General features: G+C 44.8%; 2 protein-coding genes across 2 annotated transcripts in view; both read left to right on the forward strand.

Moving 5' to 3' along the window:
* The window catches only part of AGBL4 (AGBL carboxypeptidase 4), a 1,470,506-nt gene that overhangs the window by 1,190,663 nt on the left and 254,299 nt on the right, over positions 1-25,544 (forward strand). The window lies entirely within an intron of this gene.
* BEND5 (BEN domain containing 5) overlaps positions 11,232-25,544 on the forward strand; it is a 48,597-nt gene continuing 34,284 nt past the window's right edge. The window contains exon 1 of the mRNA XM_068965803.1: positions 11,232-11,457. Coding sequence (XP_068821904.1) covers positions 11,232-11,457 — 226 coding nt within the window. The remainder of the gene's footprint in view (positions 11,458-25,544) is intronic.

Genomic DNA, 25,544 nt, shown 5'->3' on the forward strand with positions numbered 1-25,544 from the left:
ATGGTTTCAGAAACCCTAGATAATGTAGTTATGGTAGTCATGTCATCAATATTCTCAGAATCATTAGCTACTCAAGCTAGGGATGCGTGGATTAACAGATATTAGACTTGGCCCTAAGATTTAGTTCTCAGATTTCTAGTCAAGATTCAAGCCTCTAAAATAGGGAGTGGGCATGAAACTCTACAATCAATTCAGTTCCTTGTTGCCCAGGAAACTCTGAGGTAAGGCCTATATCAAAACAGTCCTTGAAACCAGATTTTGGGTCAAGAAACTAAGGTTCAGGGCTTCTCCACACGACTATAAGCAACTGCTGTTACCTCTATAAGTCTTAGTTTCCTCCTTAGAAAAAAAAAAATGTAAATATCAAATCTTGTGAGTGCTCTGAAAATATTAAAGGTGATATGTATAAAGCAGCCTGAATAGATCCTATTATGGAAATCAATAGTTGTTAGTTCTGTTTTCATACCATTCTTCAGATTTTGTATTGAATTTATGGTGTGGTTAGGATATATTCTTAAAAAAATCAAAATTAAAAAAAAAAAACAAAAAAAAATAAAAAATAAAAAAATAAAAAATAAAAAAAAAAAAAAAGAAAGAAAATCAGAGTTATTCATGATTTTCTGAGAAGATTCCGTTCCGTGAATGAATGTTCCCTTGTGTGCCTGTGACCCAGAGTGGCAGTCCGGAGTTATCAAACAAAAGTCTAAGAGCGGATGACAATGTGGGGTGCACTCTGGCCCTCTGTGGACCTGTGAAGGGCAGATATTCTGAGCCACAGGTGCTTGAAATGAGCAGAGACGATAACCAGAGAACTAGCATGTGGCCACTGGAGCAAAGTTGCCCTGTTACCTCCCAAATAATGTTGGAATCATCAAAAAACTAGAACGAGCCAGCATTCACCATGAGTAGGACTTTGAGAGTCAGTGACACCTAGCTAACAGCAGGGTAAAAAGGAAGTTGACCCTTGTAGGATGAGGCAAAAATCACTACCTTGTGTCCAGGAGGCCCGTGGACTGTGTCAGGGAGGTTCTTGATACTATTACATTTATTGTTGGTTCCAGTGTGTGATAACTGTGTGTAATTGTCAGTGTGATAATTTTTCTATAATTATTTCCAATTTTTTCTCTCTTTACCTTTAGAAAAACATTTTGAAAATTTCAGTCTGTCCAGTGGTTCTAAAGGAAAATTGAGGGCTTTTATTGTTTTGAGGGGCCAGTTTATGGGGACCAGACATGGTGGGGGCCCAGAAACACACAGACACTCTCAAGAAGAAGATAAGACTCAGAGGGACAGAATAAGGCCCTTGGGACACCTCTCCCACCTCACCTTTTCGGGCTTCTCTGCTCCAGGGTCTGTTTCAGATATGCATTCATTTAACAAGTGTTGTTTAGAGTCTGCCTTATGCCAGGCTGGGTGCTAGGATACACTAAGTGAAGTCGCTCAGTCGTGTCTGACTCTTTGCTACCTCATGGACTATAGCCTACCGGCTCCTCCGTCCATGGGATTTTCCAGGCAAAGGTACTGGAGTGGGTTGCCATTTCCTTCTCCAGAGGATCTTCCTGACCCAGGGATTGAACCCAGGTCCACCTGCATTACAGGAAAACGCTTTACCCTCTGAGCCACTAAAGAAAGACAGAACCTCTTCCCTAAAGGAGCTTTTGACCTAGTGGCAGAGACAGACAATAATAGAATAAATATATACTATAATAAACTTTATGAAAAAAATATAAGTAGCAGTGGAAATACGTAACAGGGATCTGAGCTAGTCTATGAAGGGGGATGGGAGGAGCAAGCCAGCAAGCCTTTCCTGGGGAAGTGACATTTCAGCTGAAAAGTAACAGAATGAATTAATAATGGGAACCAGAGGCGGCTTCTAAAAGTAATAGTCCCCTGATTGAAATTCATAGTTGAGGCAAGTTGCTTTCTTCCCAGGTAGGCTAATTTATTGGTTTGTTTTTCAAAACCAATTCAAACACTCTTCCTTTGTGACAGCATTTCTTCTCCCTCTTCTATTCACAAATCTTTTTTGGTCTTCAACCACTGGGAATTGGTTTGCTTTGCTTTGCTAATGCAGAGTATACACACCTAGACTAAAATGCCTGGATTCAGATCATTCATGTAGCCAACTCCTGAGTGTAACCAACATGAGATCAAAATGGAGCTGAGATCTGATTGGTTGAACTCGACCACTGTGTTGCCTGCTTGATCAGGCCAAGACATCTGGCTTCAGACTGCTGTAAACACTTCTGCATTTTAGATTTTATATAATGCAGTTTTTTATTTCTTCGAAGAAAACACAAAAAGTAAGTTTGAAAGAATGAATGGATCCAAATACATTCTCCTGGAAGTGCTTGCTGCAGCAGGCCTGGACAAGGCCCATAGTCTCAATAGCTTTTGAACTTGTGAGATCTGGGTCCATCTTTGGTGACTACAACCCTGTGACCACAGGTTCTGGTTTAAAGAGAATGGCTCTGGGATCGAAACATTGTGGAGTGCTCGTTAGATAATTATCAGGATAATTTATCTCATTATATTCAATCTTACTTTCAGCATGAGGATAAGCATTCTAGTAACAATAATGATAGTGACAATAATAATAATAACAATAATAGCAACTATCATATATTGAGAACTCACTATGTGTCAGCTACTGTGCCAAACATTTTATATGGGTTATCTCATTTAATTCTCACAGCAACTCTATGAAGCTACATTCATATTTTCAAGAAGAAACTGAGGCTTGAAGAGATTAAGATATTAGTTCATGACCACACACTTAGTAAGGATGCGAGTGTGCAAAGTCTGTCAGTCTTATCCAACTCTTTACAACCCCATGGACTGTAGCCCACCAGACTCCTCTATCCTTGGGATCTTCCAGTCAAGAATACTGGCCTAGGTTACCATTTCCTTCTCCAAGTGATCTTCCCCACCCAGAGACTGAACCTGGGTCTCCCACATTGCAGGCAGATTCTTTACCAACTGAGCCACCAGTTCACTTCAGTTCAGTCACTCAGTCATGTCCAACTCTTTGTGACCCCATAGACTGCAGCATGCCAACTTCCCTGTTCATCACCAACTCCCGGAGCTTACTCAAACTCATGTCCATTGAGTCGGTGATGCCATCCAAACATCTCATCCTCTGTCGCCCCCTTCTCCTTTCACCTTCAATCTTTCAAAGCATCAGGGTCTTTTCCAATGAGTCAGTTTTTTGCATCAGGTGGCCAAATATTGGAGCTTCAGCCTCAGCATCAGTCTTTCTGATGAATATTCAGGACTGATTTCCTTTAGGATGGACTGGTTGGTTCTCCTTGCAGTCCAAGGGACTCTCAAGAGTTTTCTCCAACACCACAGTTCAAAAGCATCAATTCTTCTGAGCTCAGATTTCCTTATAGTCCAACTCTCACATCCATATGTGACTACTAGAAAAACCATAGCTTTGCTAGATTGACCTTTGTCAGCAAACTAATGTCTCTGCTTTTTAATATGTGGTTTAGGTTACTCATAGCTTTTCTCCCAAGGAACCAACGTCTTATAATTTTATGGCTTCAGTCACTATCTGCAGTGATTTTGGAGCCCCCAAAAATAAAGTCTGTCACTGTTTCCATTGTTTCCCCATATATTTCCCATGAAGTGATGGGACCAGATGCCATGATCTTAGTTTTCTGAATGTTGAGTTTTAAGCCAACTTTTTCACTCTTCTCTTTCACTTTCATTAAGAGGCTCTTTAGTTTCTCTTCGCTTTATACCATAAGGGTGGTGCCACCTGCATATCTCAGATTATTGATATTTCTCCTAGCAATTTTGATTCCAGCTTGTGCTTCATCCAGCCCAACATTTTGCGCGATGTACTCTGCCTACAATTAAATGAGCAGGGTGACAATATACAGCCTTGACCTACTCCTTTCCTGATTTGGAACCAGTCTGTCGTTCCATGTCCAGTTCTAACTGTTGCTTCTTGAAGTGCATACAGAATTCTCAGGAGGCAGGTCAGATGGTCTGGTATTCCCATCTCTTGAAGAATTTTCCACTGTTTGTTGTGATCTACACAGTCAAAGGCTTTGGCATAGTCAATAAAGCATAAGTAAGTGTTTTTCTGGAACTCTCTTGCTTTTTGCATGATCCAGTGGATGTTGGCAATTTGATCTCTGGTTCCTCTGCCTTTTCTAAGTCCACCTTGAACATCTGGAAGTTCACAGTTCACGTACTGTTGAATCCTGGCTTAGAGAATTTTGAGTATTACTTTGCTAGCTTGTGAGATGAGTGCAGTGAGTAGTTTGAACATTCTTGGGCATTGCCTTTCTTTGGGACTGGAATGAAAACTGACCTTTCCCAGTCCTGTGGCCACTGCTGAGTTTTCCAAATTTGCTGACATATTGAGTGCAACACTTTCATAGCATCATCTTTTAGGATTTGAAATAGCTCAACTGGAATTCCATCACCTCCACTAGCTTTGTTCTCAGTGATGCTTCCTAAGACTCACTTGACTTCACATTCCAGGATGTCTGGCTCTAGGTGAGTGATCATACCATTGTGATTATTTGAGTGGTGAAGATCTTTTTTGTACAGTTCTTCTGTGCATTCTTGCTACCTATTCTTAATATCTCCTGCTTCTGTTAGGTCCATACAATTTCTGTCCTTAATTATGCCCAACTTTGCATGAAAAGTTCCCTTGGTATCTCTAATTTTCTTGAAGAGATCTTTAGTCTTTCCCATTCTATTGTTTTCCTTTATTTCTTTGCGCTGATCACTGAGGAAGGCTTTCTCATCTCTTCTTGCTATATTTTGGAACTCTGCATTCAAATGGGTATATCTTTCCTTTTCTCCTTTGCCTTTTGCTTCTCTTCTTTTCTCAGCTATTTGTAAGGCCTCCTCAGACAACCATTTTGCCTTTTTGCATTTCTTTTTTGGGGGGATGGTCTCAATCCCTGCCTCCTGTACAATGTCACGAACCTCTGTCCATAGTTCTTCAGGCACTTTGTCTATCAGATCTAATCCCTTGAATCTATTTGTCATTTCCACTGTATAATCATAAGGGATTTGATTTAGGTCATACCTGAATGGTAGTGGTTTTCCCTGCTTTCTTCAATTTCAGTCTGAATTTGGCAGTAAGAAGTTCATGATCTGAGCCATCTTTGGCTGCAAAGAATATAATCAATCTGATTTTGGTATTGACCATCTGGTGATGTCCATGTGTAGAGTCTTCTCTTGTGTTGTTGGAAGAGGGTATTTGCTATTACCAGGGTGTTCTCTTGGCAAATTTCTGTTAACCTTTGTCCTGCTTCATTCTGTACTCCAAGGCCAAATTTGCCTGTTACTCTGGGTATGTCTTGACTTCCTACTTCTGCGTTACAGTTTCCTATAATGAAAAGGACATCTTTTTTGGCTGTTAGTTCTAGAGGGTCTTGTGGGTCTTCTCACAACCATTCAATTTCAGTTTCTTCAGCATTACGACTTGGTACATAGGCTTGGGTTACTGTGATATTGAATGGTTTGCCTTGGAAATGAACAGAGATCATTCTGTCATTTTTGAAATTGCACCCAAGTACTGCATTTTGGACTCTTTTTGTTGACTCTGAGGGCTACTCCATTCCTTCTAAGGGATTCTTGCCAACAGTAATAGATATAACGGTCATCTGAGTGTGTCACTTTTCAAGCAAACATTTCAGAGCCCTGTGTATTTTCCCTGAAAATAGTACCTAGGATTTGCTGAGCAATTTCTTTGTGACTACCATGTTACCTAAAAATCTTCCAACTCAGACATGCTCAACCTGGTCTGACTTTAAAATAATCTAGGAACTTAAAAAGAAAACATTTCCCAGGTCCCATCCCCAGACCAACTGTATCACAGGATGTTGGGGGACAGGACCTGGGAGTGGCATATTTTTTATGTTCTCCAAGTTGTTATGCCTAGAGTCCGAATCCCCAAAACTGAGAGAATAAGACGTCCACAGCAATGCAAAAGCATAAAGGGGTTTATTGCTAGCTCGAGTTAGGGCCCAGGTCTCATCCAGCACAGTGGAATCTGACAAGAGCCCCGAGCTCTGAATCACATCTACTTTTATACAGACGGTTCTTTGTTTCTGTAACAGCATAGCTGATTGGTTAAACCTTACGCGCGTGCGGGACTTTTAAACCTCGCATCCCTATCTGGATTGGCTCGGGTCTGGCGTGGGTGGGGCGGGGGGCGGTGGGCTACGGGGATTTTTCTGATTGGTCTAGCTACACTGCCTGCGGGAGTTCCCAGTGCCTCAGCTTTCCTAGAGACTAAACCTCAGGCCTAGCCTGCCCCTTAGAGTCTGTCCTGGCTCTAGTTTGGTCCTAACACAAGTGATTGTGATACACAGAAAAGGTAAAAACTCCTATCCCAATTCTCACAATATATTCAGAAGATACATATTATTGGCCTCATTTTATGGGTAAGGGAACTGAGGGAGGCAAACTGTCTTGGCCAAAGTTACAGCAAAGGTCTGATTCTAAAGCCCACATTCCTTTGGCCCTCCAGGTTGTCACCTACATGACAAGCTGGCATTCCCTCTAACTCCAGGCAGTGTTCACTGGCCTTTGAGGTTGTTCTCAGCATACAAGTCCTGTCTTTCCTGCCTTCCCCTATCTCCTGTCCCTCTCCTCCCCTGCCTGAAACCCCATTGTCAGACTGAGCCAGACTTCACCATCAGGAGTTCAAACGGATATACTGTGTTTATGCCACCGTTTTGGTGATAGTAGCTGTTCAGGGTAATGCCCAGCATGGGCCTCCCAACAGTCCCAGATCCTCCCAGCCATGTGTCAACATTCCTTCCTTGAATCAGCCTAAAAAGACAACGGCCCTGAGCTCATAGCACAGCAAGTTGTTTTTCTGGACAGAATTTTTAAAAATTAAAAAAAAAAAAGTTTTGTTTTTTTTTAAAGCAAAGACTTAAAAAGTCAAATTAAATATCATCGGGGGGAAAAAGGCAAAATCATGAAAAAATGTGGTCAATCATTAGCAGAGAGGTTGAAAAGACACGCTCCAGTTGCTTTAAAAACTCACAGAACCCAGGTCTCCTTAAAATAGTTTTACAAAGTACACTGAGAATTCCATGCAGTAATATGAAACATAAGTCCCCCTGCTGCCACTGATCATGCTTCAGCTGGCTCAACTGAAGGAGCTTGACATTAACCCAAGGCTCTGCAAAACTCGACAGGAAAGCGCAAGGAGACACAGTCGCAAAGCTGCCCCAGATGTGTACATTTTCTGCTCCATTAAAGTAACTTGGAAGAGAGGCAAAGTACATTTGGCTGGTAGGAAGAGGGAGTCAGGGGAGGGGCAGGGAGAAGACAGGCAGCCTCATCATGGGCCTCCCACTCCCCAGTCCTGCTTCCCCCCAGTCCTTACCCACACCATTTCTAATCTAAAATGTCTAAAATGCAAATATGACCACAGGCTTTCCTGGATTCCCCAGAGCCAAACTCTTTGGCCAGTTTTCCTAACTCTATCATGAGGTTCGTAATACCCACTTCAAGGGTTTGGTGTGAAATTAACTGAAATCATATATACTTGGTGGCTGGCATAAGCTTTGGAGGAAGAAAAGTAGATATCACAATTATCATCACTGAAACCGGGTCATATGAGGAAAGACAGGTGAAGGAAGTGAAGATGTCTGGGCAGAAGACAAAGATCCTAATGAGATAGGATCCCAAGTTTTTCCATATCTGATGGGCTGGCATGAGAGTCTTGGTGGTGAACTTAGTATGACAGCTACAGGGGGAAAGGTTCTGCATCAGAGTAAGTATGAAAGACCTTTCTAACAGTCAGTAGTGTCCCAAAGATAAGGGGTGCTGGTAAACTTCCTAACATTAGAACCATGTAAGAAGTGCTTGGATGACCATTTGGCAGGGATACTGAAGAGGAGGTACAAACGTGATTTGGTCAAACAGGACATTTTTAACCACCTCTTTTAAGTCTGAAATATGTACTTTTGAACTCTCTTTGTTTGCCAATCACTGAATCATCAACATCTTGAGTTTCTGGTATGTGTAAAGCCTGGGGCAACAGTCTCTGGATCAAAGAGGTACTCTGACTCCAGTTTTCACTAGGACAAAGGACACGCACTTAGTAGGTTCCCTAGAAGCTTTATTAAAAGACTCTGTGATACACACAGGAAGCAGAAACTCTGGTTGTCTTTCTGTTGCCTTTAGGCTGCTGAACGCTGTCTCTTTGAACATCCTGTTCATGCCATTCCTTCTCCAGAATCCATTCTGTGCACCTGCAAGAAAACATATTGAGTCCATGTTTCCTCTGTTGGCATCCATGTCATTATTTGTTCTTTTCTTCTTTCTGGGTTCTTGGAAAATGAAACTGCCCTCTTATGAGGACTATTTACACTGACTTGGGTGGAGAATTTATTTGAACCTGAGAGTGCAGTGGTACTTAATATGTTCATGGATGTGTCTGTCTCACAAAGAGAGCAATCATGATGGGCATATTGGTTACTGGGAATGGGAAAGACAGCTGAGATTCAGCTCCAACTCTGAAAAGATGGGACAGATGTTCAGCAAAAGCATGTAAGAGGTTTGTTATTCATGCGGTGTCTTTCTTTAACGCCTTTGTTTTATTCGCATTTTCTCCCCAGTTCCGCTAGGATGCTTTTTGTCCCCCCACCCCACCCCCAGAGCGCTCATTCTAATGAGGGAAGATAAAATGTGACAGACAAAATAGTAGAAAGAAACAGCCTGTGCTTGAGGAGAGAGATTGGTTGGGGAAGCTTCACAGAGGAAGTGACTTGTGCACTGGCCTTCAGGGGAGGGTGAGGTCACTGTGTACTCCGGGGAGGAAGAACTCCCCAGGATGAGGGCAGAAAATGCACAGAGGCTGGAGATCCTGATAAAACATGCTGTCTTGGAAGATGTCAAATAGTTTAATGTGTCTGAAATGTACTGGAATGTCCAGGAAGGTGATAAGAGATTGAGACTGGTAATGTACTTTGAGGTCACTCTCATCTAGACGGGCTAGGAGGTGGGCCACGGTGCTACTTGAAATTATTTTGCAAACACAGTTTGGAGTTTCATGGTATTCCATTTAATATGGCCAGCTCTGCATGATTCATCTTTTAAATCAGAAGTCTTGCTACACATTACTTCCCCTTGACCACCATAGGAATGTATTCTTAGAATAAAAGCGCATGCAAGATCAGTCCAAACAAATCATAATCATGAAGGTAAACCTGCTGGAACAGTTCAGAGTGGCTCCTCTTTTTTCCGCAAGTATGTAGGGCAACAGAGGTTCAACAACTGCATCCATACAACATGTGGTCTTATCTGTGTGTATATCAGAGGCTCCGTTTAAAGGAACTTAATCTGACCTGTACAGTTGGATCTGGGGAGAACGTGTTGACGGGGTTTTTGGCTTATCCTTAATCATTCACGTAGCTAATCTGAAATGTGAGCACAGTGCTTTAAAAAAAAATAATGTTTAATGCTTTCTGATTATAAAGTAATACCTGCTTATTGGGGAAAATAGTTATATAAACAAAAACACACAAAGGAAAACAAAGTCACCCACGACTACTAAGAAACATTTTGGCACATTTATTTTGCTTTTTTCTTACAGGTTGAGTTCATTAAAATGAATTTTTTAAAATATATAATATGTAATTCAGTCTGTCACCTCCATTCAACATTCCTCTATGAGAACACTTTTCTCACTATAACATAATTACTTATACTTTCTTAATACTTTCCGACCAGACTGTGTTTCCAGGACAGAGGAGGGTTATTCATAGTAACCTAATTTCAGCACAGACATCCAAAATCAAGACTCAAGCTCTTGGACACTGTCTAACACTGCAAGAGATCCAGGTGTTTATCATGTGTGTTTTCCTCTCTCTACCACCAGCCCTTAGCCCAGAATCTGACATGTGGTGCATACCCAATGAATATTGGTTGCTTAAATAAATGGGTGTGACTGGGTGGCTGGATGAATGCGGATTTTTAATTATTATTATTTTCCACCCAAAATTCACTGAGCCCCTACCAAGTGCCAAGTTTGTGCTAAGCAATGGGAATATAAGTAGCCACACTGGATACAAAGTCCACCCTCTCAGAGGCCTCACTGTGAGGATGCTGACCCCCTCACGTGGGATAAGGTTCCTGTGAGGAACAGCCCCAGCCAGCCCTCTTTAGGCTGATGGCGTTCATACTTTTCCGGCGGACACAAGCCCCTCCAGGTTCCCTTCTGCCTGTGACACTAGGGACAGAGCAAAGACTGCTGTTCCAGAGAGTCCCGTTCCTGAACTCCTCGAGGTGCCCCAGAAATGCCCAGCTAGCCCTGGGTTTGCCTTCCCGAGAGCACCTCTCCCCTCCCTGCTCATTCCAGCAGGTCCCAGTTTAGAGACCTGCACGCTGTGGAGGGGACCTCACTGCTGGAAGACTACAGGGGAGAGAGGCTACCCTGCTCCTTCCAGCTGAGAGGGGCCCTTGATAAGCTCTCCACCATCCCAGCCAGCTGGTCCAACTGGAAATCCCAGATAAGCCCCAGATTCTGGTCAGAACTAGTTTGGCAGCAAAGGGGGAATATTTCTAGCTGACTGACCCTCCCCACAGGGGAGCTGGCAGTTTCTGCCAAAAAGAAAAAGAAAGTGAACTAAAGGAGTTGAGGGGAGTGCTTACAATTATTTGAATTACTCCAAAATTCTGCCTGCTTGCAAGTGCAAGTTTACACTTAGGAATCCAAACAAGCTTGCCCCTCGCCCTGCATTTCTTCTCTCACACTCTCCTCTCCTGGGCAGTGCAGTTTTGCTGCCATGCGATTTGGTGTGTAGCGCGATTGTTGAACCGACGAATCCAGCATGCAGCGCGACTCTGATGATTAGTCAATGCATTTTTTTTTCCTCCTGCAAAGCTATTGTTATTATCATTATTGCAATGCAGTCTCTCGGCCCTTTCCCCTTCCCTCGGCGAATCGCACTCCGGCTGTGATTGCTCGGGTCTGACTTCGCGAGTGGCGGTGCGCTTCCAAACCCCCTCCTCCGCCTCCCGCCCCCCGCCCCCCTCCCTGCCGGTTCCGCGCCCAGGCGAGAGCAGCCGATTGGCAGAGCGGGGCTTTCAGGAACAATAACAGCGGGGGGAGCCCGGGCCCTGGGGAGCCGCCCCCGCCCCCGGCCCGGCCGCGCGGCTCGCGCCCCGCGCCGGGTCCCCACCTCCGCGCCCGCCCCGCGGGCTGACCGGCCGAGCGGGGCCCGCCCCCTGCGCCCACCATGTACGCCTTTGTGCGGTTCCTGGAGGACAACGTCTGCTACGCGCTGCCCGTGTCGTGCGTGCGCGACTTCAGCCCCCGCTCGCGGCTGGATTTTGACAACCAGAAGGTGTACGCCGTGTACCGGGGCCCGGAGGAGCTGGGCGCTGGGCCCGAGAGCCCCCCTCGCGCCCCCCGCGACTGGGGCGCGCTGCTGCTCCACAAGGCCCAGATCCTGGCGCTGGCAGGTGAGCGAGGGGGCCGGGAGGGACCCGGGGACCGGGCGGGGGCCGGGAGCCGGGGAGGGGGCCGGGGGGAGCCGCTGCTCGCTCCGGCCCCCTCCTCCCGTCCCATAGGCTTTTCTGTGTGGGGAACGGGGTGTCTGTAGAAGGCCAGACCAGTTAAAAATACGGGATGGTCCCCTTTGTCTTCCCCGCCTCCCGGACAACTCGCGCGCTGTCAGTCTGTCTCCACGTCCCCGTGTCTGTCCTACTCTTTCTGTTTCTATTCTCTGGCTGCTTCACTTTCCCTTTCTCTCTCTGCCTCTTTGCACCTTCATTTCTCTCCCACCTTCTCTTTCCCTCTGTCTCACTTCCTTGCCTCTCTGCTGTGTCTCCTTAAGTTTCTCTAGCCGGCTGTCTCTCCCTTTAAGGCCCGCAGTACTGCCTGAGGAGGCAAGGCTTGATACTGTCAGACTCTTCCAGGTGGGAGTCCCTCTTCACAGAGGAGAGCTAAGACATCCTTGTCCCATCCGGGCGGTCCCTGGATGGGATGAAGAGGCCTTGATCACTGGGTACTGGGTGCCTCTCTCCTGCCCCTCCCTGAATAGGTGCAGGGGTGGAGAGTTAGTGGCACTTAGCATCCCTCAGCCTCCACACTCCTTTTGAATCTCCCAGAAGCCTCCTCGAGTAAGAGCTGAGGGCCAGGATAAGACTAGACTTCCCATTCCTGCTTTCCCAGGGCCCTGAGAGATAGGTAAGGCAGGTGGTGCATCCCCATTTGACAGGTGAGAATGCTGAGGTTCAATTAGAGTTGGACAAGAAACCAGCCCCCTAGTCTCCTTCACCAAGTTCCTTCTGCCATACTGAAGTGCCTTTTCCTTTGTAAAGTCAGCAGATCCTCTTTCGCAGCCAGTTCTAGGAGGCTTGGGTACAGACAAGAGTAGAAGAGGAAAGTGTCACTTCTGTTTTGGGGAGCAGCCTTCTAGCTATTCCTGGTAAGTAAGGAGGGTGTACCTCAGACTGAGCAGACAGTAAGCCACCCTGCCCTCCAGTGCAAAGAGAAGACCAGGGATGAGTTGCTATTGCTGGTGTTTTGTAGTTTGAGACCTTTCCTGTCTTTTCCCACTTCCTTAGCTTTCTTCATTTAGCTTAAAAGAATAATTCAGCATTTATTATATTTAAATTTGGCAAGTAAGGAAACTGTGGCTTGAAACAGAGAAGTGACTTTCCAAGGGTCTCCTGGCAAATTAGCAGTACATTAGAGCTCTAGTTCTTAAGTTCCTTTCCATCACCCCCTGTTGCCTCTGGAAAGTAGGTTTGCCAGAGTTGAGGAGTAGAAGAAAAGCTGGAAACAGATGAGCACCTGGGGCCCTTTTGGCAGGACTGTCCTTACCACCTCTCTGACAAGCCCTGGGTCGCAGTGGTATAAACCCACCCCTGACGCCTGGGCATGCCTGGGGCCAGAAAAACAGAATGAAAGAAAATATGGGGGGAGGGGAGGGAAACCTTTGTAGTTGATGAGGTTTTTGTTTTGTTTGTTTGCTTGATTTTAATTACCTGAGGGAAGGGATTTGGAGACTTTTTCCCCCCCAGGAGTATAGAATTGCCCTGAGGAAGTTATAACTAGGTTGTAACCATTGCTTCCCCTTGACTATAAGAAAAGAAAGCATGCTCTTGATGCGTCTGTTATACCCTTAGATCTGGAAGGACCCTAGGAGAGAAATGGTGTATGTCAGAAGGAGTCAGTGGTATGTACATGCTTTAGTGTGGGGTGGCTGTTTTCCTCTTTTAGAGATTGTTCATTCATCCATTTATTCATTCAGTAAATATTAACACTGTGCTTGGCTCTTCAAGCACTGTATAGAGGCTGCTGGGGGAGATGGCAGCCCCCACAGACTCTGAATTTTGAAAATTGACAAAAGTCTTTATAAGTAAGACAATGTAATCTTTGGTCTGAGGACCATGAATCTTGAATGTATAGACTGTTCATCCTTCCAAGTTGGAAATAACTCTTTGGGATTATTAAAAACAAACAAACAAACAAACAAAAAAACCCACAAAACTAGTAACATCTGGAAATTGGCAGAGTAGATCCAGAGAAGAAGCATGGTGCCAGCTTGAGCAAAGTGAATTGAAAAGCACTTTACCCCACCTCTCTTCAGGTTTTGTTTTCTTTTTTTTTTCCCCTTGAGAAGAGAAAAGGGGCGGGGGGTTGCGGGGAGAAGAGAAAGAACTTGAGGTTGGCTAGACCACATTTAGAATTCCAATCAGCTGGTTAATTTTTAAACTGGGGCTGTTCTTCTGGCTGTAGACCTGATTGGAAGGGCCAGGGTGGGTTTGGGAATTCATTTATCCTAGAAGAACTCTCCTGTGTGTCTTGAAACCCCGTCTTAAATGCCGAAGCTCTGAGAATTGCTTAGAGTGACTTCATCTTAAAGAGCTCTTCTTCTGGCATGTCCTAGTTGTAAATACAACTGTGCTGTGGGACCTGATGTGCTTAGGTGAGTCCTCAAGCAGGAGGCAGAGAAGGCTATGTTTTTGTGAATTAGCCATGAGTAATTAATCCCTCCCTGACATCAAAAGCAGGGTTTCAGGGGGCCAGTTTGGGGCTACATTATGGCTTTTGGTGAGAAGTCTGTTTCATTACTGTTTGCCCAGGCCAACCCAGAGCCTGTGTTCAAGTGTACCTCCTCCTGTATCCAGGAAATGTCAAAGCCAGCTGCTTTGGGACTTGGCATTTTCTACACCATGGTTTCCATGTGTGTCAGACCTCATATATAGCCTTGATTTCAGTTCAAGCGAAAAAAACAAACACAGTCTTTATTGACAGTCTTGCTTTGTGCCTGTGCATTATCTCTGTTAGTCCTCCACAGAAACCTGTTGGTGGAGATTGCTTTTGTTACCATTCCCATTGTATAGATGAGGACACTGAGCCTTAGAGACTCCTGTGCAGCTGCGTAGCTGCAAGTGACAAAGCCAGACTCAGGACCCAGGTCTTCCAATGCCAGGTGCCCACTGGGAAGTCTCCTTTGTAAAGTAGCTGATGCTTCCATCAGCCGCACAGCAAGCTTGGAAGGAGTAAAAGAAGAGAAAAGAGCTGTCTGTGAAGCTTACAGTTCAAAGCAAGTTTTGGAGCTCAAGAGCAGTTTTTAGCGCTGAATTTTCAAGCCCCTTCTGCTCTTCCCTTCTTCTCTTACCAGCCTCCCTCCTTCAGAGCACACATACCTTCCTCCCTGCTAAGTTACATCTTCCTCAGGAAATCTCAGAAGAGCGCCCATCCTCCTGGTTCACATAACTCAAGACTTGGCTCACCTTTGGACACAGTCTCATTCGTCACTCTCATTTACTTGCCAAACAGCTTGTGAAAATGAGAGCAACCCAGTTGGAGAACTTAACCATTATCCAACTGCAATCCAGTCTCCTCCTGGGGCTCATGATATTGAATTTATGCTTTCTGTTTTGTTTCTTTTTAACAGGGTCCAAACTGGTTTTTTTAAGCTCTGAGTCTTAAAATGCTGTGCCATTCTCTCCAGGCACTTTGCTGCATTATTGTTATTCGGGAATGCTAAATTCCTCTTGTTGTCATATGTCCCCTTACTACTTCCTATACCCCAGGCCCTGTGCTATAATAAACAAATGCTCCAGTGCACCCACAGGTCTGAGGTCCTGGGATTGAAATGGCAGCACAACCCGGGTGAGACCAAAAGTCAACTTTTCAGGCCCTGCCATGTAGGGTTTCTGTCTGTTGGAGTGACAAGGAAAAAATGGGCACCATCCTCGGGGTAGTCTTGGGGCCTGATGTTTGGCCTAAATGGAGAGAAGCCAGGCACGGCAGGTCAGAGAAAGGGCCTGTTCTAGAGGGGCTTTGCAGTTTCTCTTGCACAGCTTTCTAACTTTACCCCCACTGCCCCATCCAGGCCTGCACCAGCTTTTACATCTAAACCAGCATAGCTGTCTTCTAATTGATCACCCTGCCTCAATCTGTTTTCCAAATTGCTGCCAGAATAATTTTCTAAGACACAGTCATAGTCAAGTCACTACTTGGTAGAACTTTCTGTAGCTCCCCATTGCCTACTGAATGAACTTCAGCTTCTCAGCCTGTGCATTCAGAGCAGCCCCAGTGCCACCTCATTTCTGCAGCTTCCCCTAGGCTGCAGATGGTATTTCATACCATCTTAAGAACACACCCTCGGGCACTCCTCAGGCCATCCAGGATGGGTTAATCATTGTGTCAGATGGGCCTCTGCCCATGGAACTCACTTTCAGTGGGAAGGGCAGACACATGGGTGCTTGTAGTCCTGTGAACTGAGGGCTGTCATAGAGGAATGGATAAATGCATCGGCAGCACCCTGTTCCACTCTCTGTCCCCATGGGAGACCCTCCTTCCTTGGCGTTCTCCTTTGACTTGGCTGTTCCTCGCTTATCTGAGCATTCTGTGTCCTATTTTGGTCAGTCGTGACTGTGTCTGTCTTCTTACCAAACGGTGAACTCCTCCAGGACAGGGACCTGCCTTCCTTTCCTATGCACCTGCAGTGCCCGGCACGTGGTCCACTCCAGTCAGCCCAAGTTGAACTCACCAACTTTGGGAAGTCAGGTGCATATGCTATGCTAGGGGAGAAGAAGCAGGGAGAACAGGGACTCTGTAGCAGCAATTTGTTTCAGAGCAGAAACCTGCAGTGAGTTCTGGAGGTTTCATTCAACTTTGTTCATCTGGAAAAAGTCAACATTCTATATCTCTCCCTTGACTAGAAGAAACCCCACACTTGGGGGAAGTAGCTTCCAAAGCCACGTTCTTCTTGCTTTGGTAATTTTAGCTCATTCAGGGCTCAGGTCCCAGCTTGGCATTGTCGGTCCAAATAGATCTCTTGCTCCAGAAATGCTTTGGAACTTCTACAAAGTTAGCAGCGAAGCAGGGGACTAGGCAATTTCATATGCAAAGATTGTTGCATGTCATCAGTGGGAGACTGCCAACAAAAGGATTTTTTTTTTAAAGCAAGTGAAAACTTTTAATTTAAGTTTTGACGTGTTCTGCTGATGTACATTGGAGCGAAGATTGGAACTTGCCTGTTGTCATCTGTTGCTGATTCTACTGAAATGTTAACCATTGAAAGTTCCTTCTGATGTGATTTGTTTAAGAACCACATATTTGTTGCAACTAAATAGTAAGTGCTACAGAGTACTTCAGAATTCTGGTTCACTGGATGAAAGGAAAAAATTGCCCCATGCAAGCTGAGGTCTTGCTCTTTTGAATGTTTCTTTTTGGTTGTTTTTGTTATTCAAGAGCACACTGGTTTTTGTTTTTAAAAACACACCAGAAAAGTAGAGTTCAAATTTAGATCTTTGGCTCCCAGGATTTATTCTCTTTACACTGTGCCTACCTGCTTTGTCTTATAAGCTCTTTCGAGAGAGAAGATGTGTGTTCCCTTCATTTTAAAATGCTTACCAGTAAAGCATCCATGCCCTGAAGAACTTTTCTCTGGTTCCTGTTAGCTCCCCAGCTCTTGAGTTACACTAGGTGGTCAGCCTTACACTGGAGGGAAACGCAGGAGGAGGAACAAACTTTGTTTCTTGCCTTCGAGGACCAATTCACTAAATATTTATTTAGTACGCACCAGGCTCCAGGTTCAGTGCTGGGAATTACCATATACATACTCCTGTCTACATCCTTGTGAGACAGGGCTTCTTGTTTTACCCCAGGAGGAGAAAGCTACTCAAACATTTACTGGCTGCTGTAGGTGCCAGGCACTGGGCTAAGGTCTTCCCATATACACGAAGCTTATGGAGAACTGTGATCAGGGCAGTCAGAGAGTATGATACCCACACTGAGGTGGCAGTGGTTGTGATGGATCTGAGATGGACTAAGGAAGGAGACTCCGTAGGATCTGGGAACTGCCTGGTTGTGGTGACGTGTGTGATGATGATGTGGTGATCTGGGCTCTGATCCCACTAGAAGAGTAGTTGGTTAGAAGAGGAGATGATGAGTCTAGTTTGAAACAGGATGAGTCTTGGGGGCCCGTCGGACATCTGGGCAGATACTCTAGGAGAGGGACTAGGCATGTGGTCCAAGGTTTAGGAGAGTGCTCTGAAGTGGGGCTGAAGATCCCAATGTGGAAATCATTAGCCATGGGTGTGGTGGGGTCACAGAGGGAGGGGGCGGTCAGAGGAAGTGAATGGTGCAGAACTCTCTAGAACACCAGCTTTTAGGGGGCACAGCTAAAGAAGAAGAACCCCAAAAGATGACTGGGAAGAAGCAGCCAAGGATGGACTAAAAATCAAAAGATAAACAGGAGAGATGGGTGTTCTAGAAATCAAATGAGGAGTGAAGTCTTTGTATCCTAGATCTAAACCTATTTTTGTTTCTTATAACTACATAGCAACCACTTTTTCCTCTGAGCTCAGTGGTGAGATGTAGGATAGGACAGCTAAATAATATATAAGCAGGAGAAGACAGAATCTGCTTGGGGTGATATTTTGGTAGTTTTGGATGTCTGAGTTTTGCCCCAGTAGAGAAAGCGATGGCACCCCACTCCAGTACTCTTGCCTGGAGAATCCCATGGACGGGGGAGCCTGGTAGGCTGCAGTCCCTGGGGTCACGAAAAGTCGGACATGACTGAGCGACTTCCCTTTCACTTTTCACTTCCATGCATTGGAGAAGGAAATGGCAACCCCCTCCAGTGTTCTTGCCTGGAGAATCCCAGGGATGAGGGAGCCTGGTGGGCTGCCGTCTGTGGGGTCGCACAGAGTCGGACACAACTGAAGCGACTTAGCAGCAGCAGCAGAGGAAGGATCATACCTGTTATTTGGAGTCCCGGAAGCAAAATTAGGTCCTGGAATTCATAGGAGTTGGTGGGAGGACTATAATAAGAGCAGATGAACACTGCTTCCAACATGGTGATGAGCTCCCTGTCGGGGAAGGTGGACATTGCAGAATGAACTCCTGCCCTATGATAGGAGAATTGGTTAGAGGTACTCCTCTCCCAGGTCACTTCCTTAAGTATCAAGTAGGAAGTATTAGAGAGCTGAAAGAAGATAGGCTTTGAAATCAGGCGGTCTGGGTTCCAACTGTGACTCTGCTTACAAGCTGTGTGACCTTAGGGAGATTATGTCACTTCTCTGAGTTTTGGGTGCCCAAACATAGAGAGAGTCGTGAGCTACTTACCCATTATATAATAGTGTTATTAGCAAAGTAACATGGAAGTTATCTGGCACATAGTAGGTACTCATTAAATGTAGGTAATTGATAAGGACTGTGATGGCTCAGCACTGTTGAAAGAACAGCTTGCTTAGTGTGGGTACTACCATTTATGGTAGAAAGGAACGATTTAGAGGACCAAGGAGCAGACAGGGTTAAAATGTAACTTGTGTGTGTTGTAAATCCTCCTGGGGCTTGACTTTAGCATGAAAGGCTTCCCATCTCACCCCATGATTTTCCCGCCTGTGACCCTGTGGTGGGGCCACTTATTACCCTGGCAACAGCCTGGTAAAGCACATGAGGGTAGCTAGACAAATGAGTCAGCAGGTTGAAGGTTCCTAGTTTTGTCTGTGCCCTAACCCTGTACCCAGGCCTGGCAGGCTGTGATAGTGAGAGTCTGGAGACCTACCAAAACCTGGTTGTCAGTTCTTCTCTCCCTTTTTGGATGGACTCATCAGGACACTTCTTCAGACAAGCCCACCCGGAGGGATGGGATCATCTGCTCTTATCCAGCACTGCACAGAAGAGAAAGAGAAGTGGAACTCCCTGTGGCTGTCCAGTGGTCACACAGCTGGAAGGTTCTCTTGAGTTTTCTAGTCCAGTCCCTGTTGTTTTACAGAAGAGAGAGCTGAAAGGAAGTGACCGGTCACCCGGAGAGTGAGTTACAAAGCCGTGCCTCAAACCCTTGTCTCTTGATTTCTTTCTGCTTTACCGCAGCAGGGCACTCATCTTCTTGTTGTCTTGATTAGATACAGTCCTAAAAACTTGGGAATTTTGTCTGCCTCGGATGATATAGAAACAGGCCAGAGAATGAGAGATACACATGCTTTTTTTGTGGCATGTCTGTTTCTGAAGCAAACATAGGTGTTGCAGGGTTTTTAGACGGTTGAAGAACTTGAAGCTGGCATACAGATATTTTTTTAAAACAAGACAAAGCCTTTGTGAAATGGTTTATGTTTAGCCTTTCAGAATTTCATCACAACCAACAAGCCCACACCGTATTAAACTCTAACGTTTGAGTCTTTTAATTATCCAGCATGATTTTATGCAAAATGGAAATTAAGACAGTGCCTTTCCCATTGTAATTGTACTTTAATTCTCCAGGGGTCTCTTCACTTTTGAAGACAGACTTGCATGGGATTTCCTGTCTACCAGCCTGTTCTCTAAAACACTATTTGCTCATTACCATGCCTCCATTTTTTTTTTCAATAGTGGTAAGTTTCATGGGATGTTTCTCCCTCTTAGATGAATGACAGGCACCAAGTTCTTCTGTATTTCTGAAAAGCAGCTTCTACCACATTTTGTGGCTTTGAATAGGGGCTCTTTGGGGGGATTGTTTAGGGCTTGGTGGTCTTGATAAGCTTGCAGTTCAGGAGGTTGGTGTTGAGTCACACTTGTGCTAAGTTGAGTTTGGGAATTTATCACAGCATTTTTCTGGATGCAGGCATGGGCTTAGGAAAAAGGCTGGCACTTCGGAGATTATATTGATAAACTTGTCATTTTATATGTGCCTTTTAGATCAGTTGAGGAAGTTACAAAACTTGGTAATATTTCTCCTGTTCCTATAGGATAATTAGGTAATAGAAATGGTCCAAGTGTCATGCAGACGTGACTGGAAATTCTAGTTTATGTCTTAGGCAAACCACCTCACTTTGAGCCTCACTTTCTGCTTCAAAAGAATCATCATGGGGATTAAATATATTGATGTTAGTAAAGAATTTGGCATGGGGCCTGGTGCCTAGTAGATGCTTACTCAATATTTGTTGAATAGATGAATGTGGTTAGCTCACACCACAGAAGCTGGAAAGGAGGATGAGATCGTTGATGCCCAAATCCTTGGTGGTTTTCTTGCCCTGGAATGAAGCAATCAGGAAGTCAGAGTCAAAGAAGATAGTCTCTTCAGAGGCTATATGTTTATTTCTGTTTACACTAAAACTGATTATTTGGTCTTAAGTTTGAAGTAGTTGCAAAGGTGGGTTGACTGTAGAGAGTTTTCTTCATCCCTTTGAGTCCATTGCTAATTTCTTCTGTTGTTTCCTGGAATGCAAAGCCAGACACAGACTCCAAAGCCATGTTAAAATGCCACATGAAGTCACCTGCTGTCTCAGATGAGATCCACACCATCGTTCACCTTCATTAATGTGACCAGTCAAGAGTTATAGCTTCTTGTCACCCTATGTTCAGTCTCCTCCCCACACCTCATCCATCTTGCTCACCACTGCCACATTAATCTTCCCGAAACATCTCCTTCCTCATGTCCCAATCTGTGTTGGATGCCTGCAGTGGTTCTCTGTGCCAAAGGATAAAAGCCAAGCACATAACCCACAGAACAGCCTCATCGCTGCTATTCATTGAACACCTTGGACAAGAAAGGCACAGTGCTTGGTGTTTTATAAGCATCACCTTTTGGAAAACAGTTTATCATCCCGACCTTAGAAATAATGAAAGTGAGGCTCAGACAGATGAAGTAGCTTGCCCAAATTCCCACAGTCAGCAGGTAGCAGGACCAGAGTTCCAAACCAGGGCCACCTAATTCGCAAGACTAGGCAGCCTTTATTCAGTCCTAGGCCTCCCTCTCCCAACCAGTTCACCCACTTCTTACAGTGACACTGAGTGTTCCATAATCTGTGGGCTAGAATGGATGGGAGGCATCACCTTTAGCTCAGGGTGAGGATTAAGGAGACCTGGAGATGTGAGGTGTGCCCCACATGAGCCAGCATCTCTCTGAAAGTCAAGCCTTGTATTCTGGTTGAAATTCTTGGTACTTCCTGGGTTGTAAGGATCTGAAAGACACGGACCACTTAGCAGAGTGCTCAACCCAGAACAAGGGTCAATGAATGTCCACTGACCCCAGAAAAGGACAAGTGGGGGCCTTAGATCTTCTTGAGCCCTCATCCAGGGAGCACATCCAGGAAGCCCTCATCCAGGAAGAAGACTGATGAGCATTAGCATGGAGCCAGGAGGTAGGTAGCTCTCAGAGCTGCCTCACGATCCCCATGGCCAAACATCAGGGCAGCCAGGACCAGGTCAGGGGACAGGTGACTGGGGAAACGGTCTGCTTCTGCTCCCTTCTGGAACTCACTCCTGTCACTCAGACCTTCCTGTACTGCTCATCCTACCTTTTCAAAGAACCCGTTCAAGCCCTGGGGTCTGGCCAGCCTCATTCTGTTGTGCTTGGTAATGGTTACTTCTGTCTGGGGATTTTCTGAGGCCACAGGGTTCTTGTCAGCAGAGCAACTGTTAAAGTGGTCTTCTGGTTTGAACTTCAGGCTGAGGGATTTAGATGTCTTTATCCAGAGTCATCATTCATTCATTCAGCATTTATGAAAATGGCTCTACTGTATTTCAGACATGTATTTAGAGAGAAAAGAGCATGGGCTTGGGAGGCGAAGAGATCTAGATCAACCCTGGCTCTGCGCCTTCCTGTCTGCATGGCTTTAGGCCCTCTCTGAGTCTCAGCTCTTCTCTCATGGGAAAATTGCAGCTAGTACTTAATTGCTGGGTTGTTGGGAAGTATAGTAGTATGTGAAAAGACCCTTATAGTGGTATCTGGTAGGTAATACACATTCTAAAAGTGGTAGCCTATCTTTTAATTGAAGTATAACTGGCATAAAATTCACCATTTTAACCATTTTAAAATGTATACAGCTTAGTGTTCTGCAATTATCTTCACTATCTAATTCTGGAACATTTTCATCACTCAAAAAGAAATCCTTGTTACCCGTTAAGTGGTCACTTCTCATTGCCCCTTCCCCCTCCATTCCTGGAAAACATTAATCCACTTTCCATCTCTACGGATATACCTACCTGGACATTTCATATCAATGGAATCATACATTATGTGGCCATTGTGTCTGGCTTCTTTCACTTAGCGTAACGTTTTCAAGATTCATTCATGTTATAGCAAGTATCAATACATTCTTCTTACAGTTGAGTGATACCCCATTGCATGAATATATCACATTTTTTCCCTTCATCAGTTGATGGACAGTGGGTTGTTTCCCTCCTTTGACTATTACAAATAATGTTGCTGTGAACATTTGTGCACAAGTTTTTGGTGGACATGTTTTCATTTCTCTTGAGTATATTCCTAAGAGTGGACTTGCTGGATGCTGCAGTTACTCTTTTTAACCTTGTGAGAAACTGCCATGCTGTTTTCCATACCACCCCATTTTACATTCCTATCAGGAATGTGTCAGGGTTCCAATTTGTCCATATTTTCTCAACACTTGTTATGCTTATCCTCTGTTCTGTTCTTTTTTCTTTTTTTCTTTTTTTTTGATTGTAGCCATCCTAGTGAGTATGAAGTATATCTGATTGTATTCTTTTTGATGTGTGTTTCCTTAATGACTGAGGATTTTGAGTATCTTTTCAAATGCTTACTGGCATAGGTTCTTTGTGTTATTCTTTCATTAAATATTTTTTGATGAGTCCCTATATTATGTGACCAGGCTTATGATATGGGACCTACACTGTAGTTATTCACACTCCAGTGGGAAAGGTAGACCTCAAAGCAGGTGATTGCAACATAGTAAGAAAATAGGCTAGAGAAGGTATGTGCAAGGTGTAATGGAACCTTGAAGAAGGAAAAAGGAGCTGAGTGGAGGTTGGATGGAGTTTTTCAGACAGAGGAAAGAAGAGGGCATCCCAGTTAGATGGAAGAGCATGGAGTTTTGGGTATAGCTGATCGGAGGGGTACTTCTGTCATCGTATGGGGAGTAGAGCTCTGCCAAGTGTCACCTCTCTCAAGCCAGGTGGCTGGGCAGGTCTCCACCTCTTGGCGCAAGCCTGCAGCAGCCTTGGGCCAGCCGCAGGCTCTGCAGAACTTTGTCACGTGCTGTAAGGACAGGGCTCTGTTGCCTTCAAGGCACATGTACGCGGCTAATTTGATCCCACCTGAAGCCAATATTCTATCTCCATGTCTACAGAAAGAGATCAGTAATACTCACTGACACAGCTACAACCTAGCAGAGCTGGACTTGGAATCCAGGTTGTCTGACTTTCCTACACCTGCAAGCTGAACCTTAGTTCTTACCTTGGCATTCAAGGCCATTTATTCTCCAAGCTCAGCCACCGTAACTTCCTTTCTTACCTCTCTTCCTGCCTATAACTGAGCCATCTTTTGTAACCATTCCAGTCGAAATGCTTTTGCAGTCTTTATATATATATTTTAATTTCTATCCTTTTCCCTCTTCTTGCCATCCCTAAATGACTGTCCTTTTATGACTGCTGATGGTCCAAGTGCCATTTACTTCACTCAGGTTCTTAACACACAGAATTGATCATCTTCAGGGCATCCTGGCAGTGTGAGCAGGAATTATTTACTTCAGGTCACAGATGAGGAAACAGGATCAGAGAAGTAAAGTAAGTTACCCAAGACCACCTTGTAAGTAAGGAGTTTAGCTCAAAGGGTACTTCTTCTCCAAGGCCTGCTATGGTTGTCCTGACCAAAGTAATCTTCCTTGCCCCTGAGGTCCTGTAGCAGCTACTGTCCCGCTATTCAAACTCAGTATTTGAGATCTTTTCTTAGTCTTATCAGAGGGTCTTTCTTTTTTGTGGGTTCTTATCTAGTGTCCCTAACGATGTTCATTCCCAGTGGCTCAAGGCCCCAGCTAGATCCTGCGAGTGTAAATTCCCAGTGAACATTAATCCGAGGTATAGAAGGAAAAGTGCTGAACTCTGGTCACATGGTCTGAGCCCTCATGCTGTTCAAGTTATGACCCTAATTTCTGTGACCTTGCACAAGTATGAACTCTCCAGAATGGGAACCCTGCCTGTCCCACTCCTCCTGTATCCCTGGGCCTGCTGGTTTAGTGGACAATGCATGGATTTACCATTTGGAACCTCATCTCCATCTTGACAGGGTTGAGTGAAATGATCTGAGGATTGCTCTCAGTTCAAATATTGCCCAGTTTTGTTGAGTCTTGAAGGATTGCTTCTCTCCATACCAACATGATTCTGAGCTTCAGAGTTTCAGCTCAGAGAGGCTGAGCATAGCTTGTCATTTCTAGTTTGGTGGCTACATCTCAAATTTTTGCCCTTGAACTTGTCAAACTGAAGACTAACCCAGGAGCTTTGCCTCAACACATTCAGAAGTCCTGACACCACCCTCTCATCCCCTATATCTCTCTCAGTTTCTCTCTCTGTTTCTTCACTTGCGAAAACACCCACCCATCCCATTTCAGGATAACTTCACTTGAAGCACTTGTGTTGGGTTTTACTTTTAACAGTTTTTTAATTTAGAAAGGAAGAACAGTGGTTTAATAGGAGGGGAGCTGCTGTTCTTTCAGAAAGACCACAGTCCCTGCTGCTGTTCATTCCTAACGCACCTATAAAACGTGGGTTCAAAGAGAACAAGAACTAGAGCCCGAGGATTGCTCTTTCACTAGTGGGAAAGGCCGTTTTCATCTCCGATCAGGAGATTGTTAACAAAGACCATCTTCTTTTCCTCGGCATTTCCCTTCCACTCTGTACCTTTCTCAAGTCATTCTTTCTTCCTTTTTTTTTTTTTTAATGGTAGTATCTTTATCCACCTTTTGCTTGGGGAAGTAAGACAGTTCTGAGCGTGTTGACCATGCCAGTTTTCACACCCTGCTCACTGCGTGCCTGGTGTCTGCTGTGCTCTGTGGGTGTGAGGTGTTGCTCTCACCCCCAGAGGAGACACTTGAGATCACTAAAATAGTTAAGTGCCTGCGAATTCTGAGAATTCTCTTTCAGATTATCTGAAGTTGAGTTGAAAGAATAAGAAAGAGAGAAGTAGCATGCCTTTGTGTAGCCCTTTGTAGTTTGTAGTGCGCATCAGGAAGCACTGGATGAGATGCCAGAGGCCTGTTTTCCACTTCCTGGCTCTTCCTTACACTCATCACACTCCTTGCATCCTCACATGTAAAATGGGAGAGTTGGACCACGTGGTCACAGAGGC

The sequence above is a fragment of the Capricornis sumatraensis genome, chromosome 2 (assembly GCF_032405125.1).
Source record: "Capricornis sumatraensis isolate serow.1 chromosome 2, serow.2, whole genome shotgun sequence".
Taxonomy (NCBI): domain Eukaryota; kingdom Metazoa; phylum Chordata; class Mammalia; order Artiodactyla; family Bovidae; genus Capricornis; species Capricornis sumatraensis.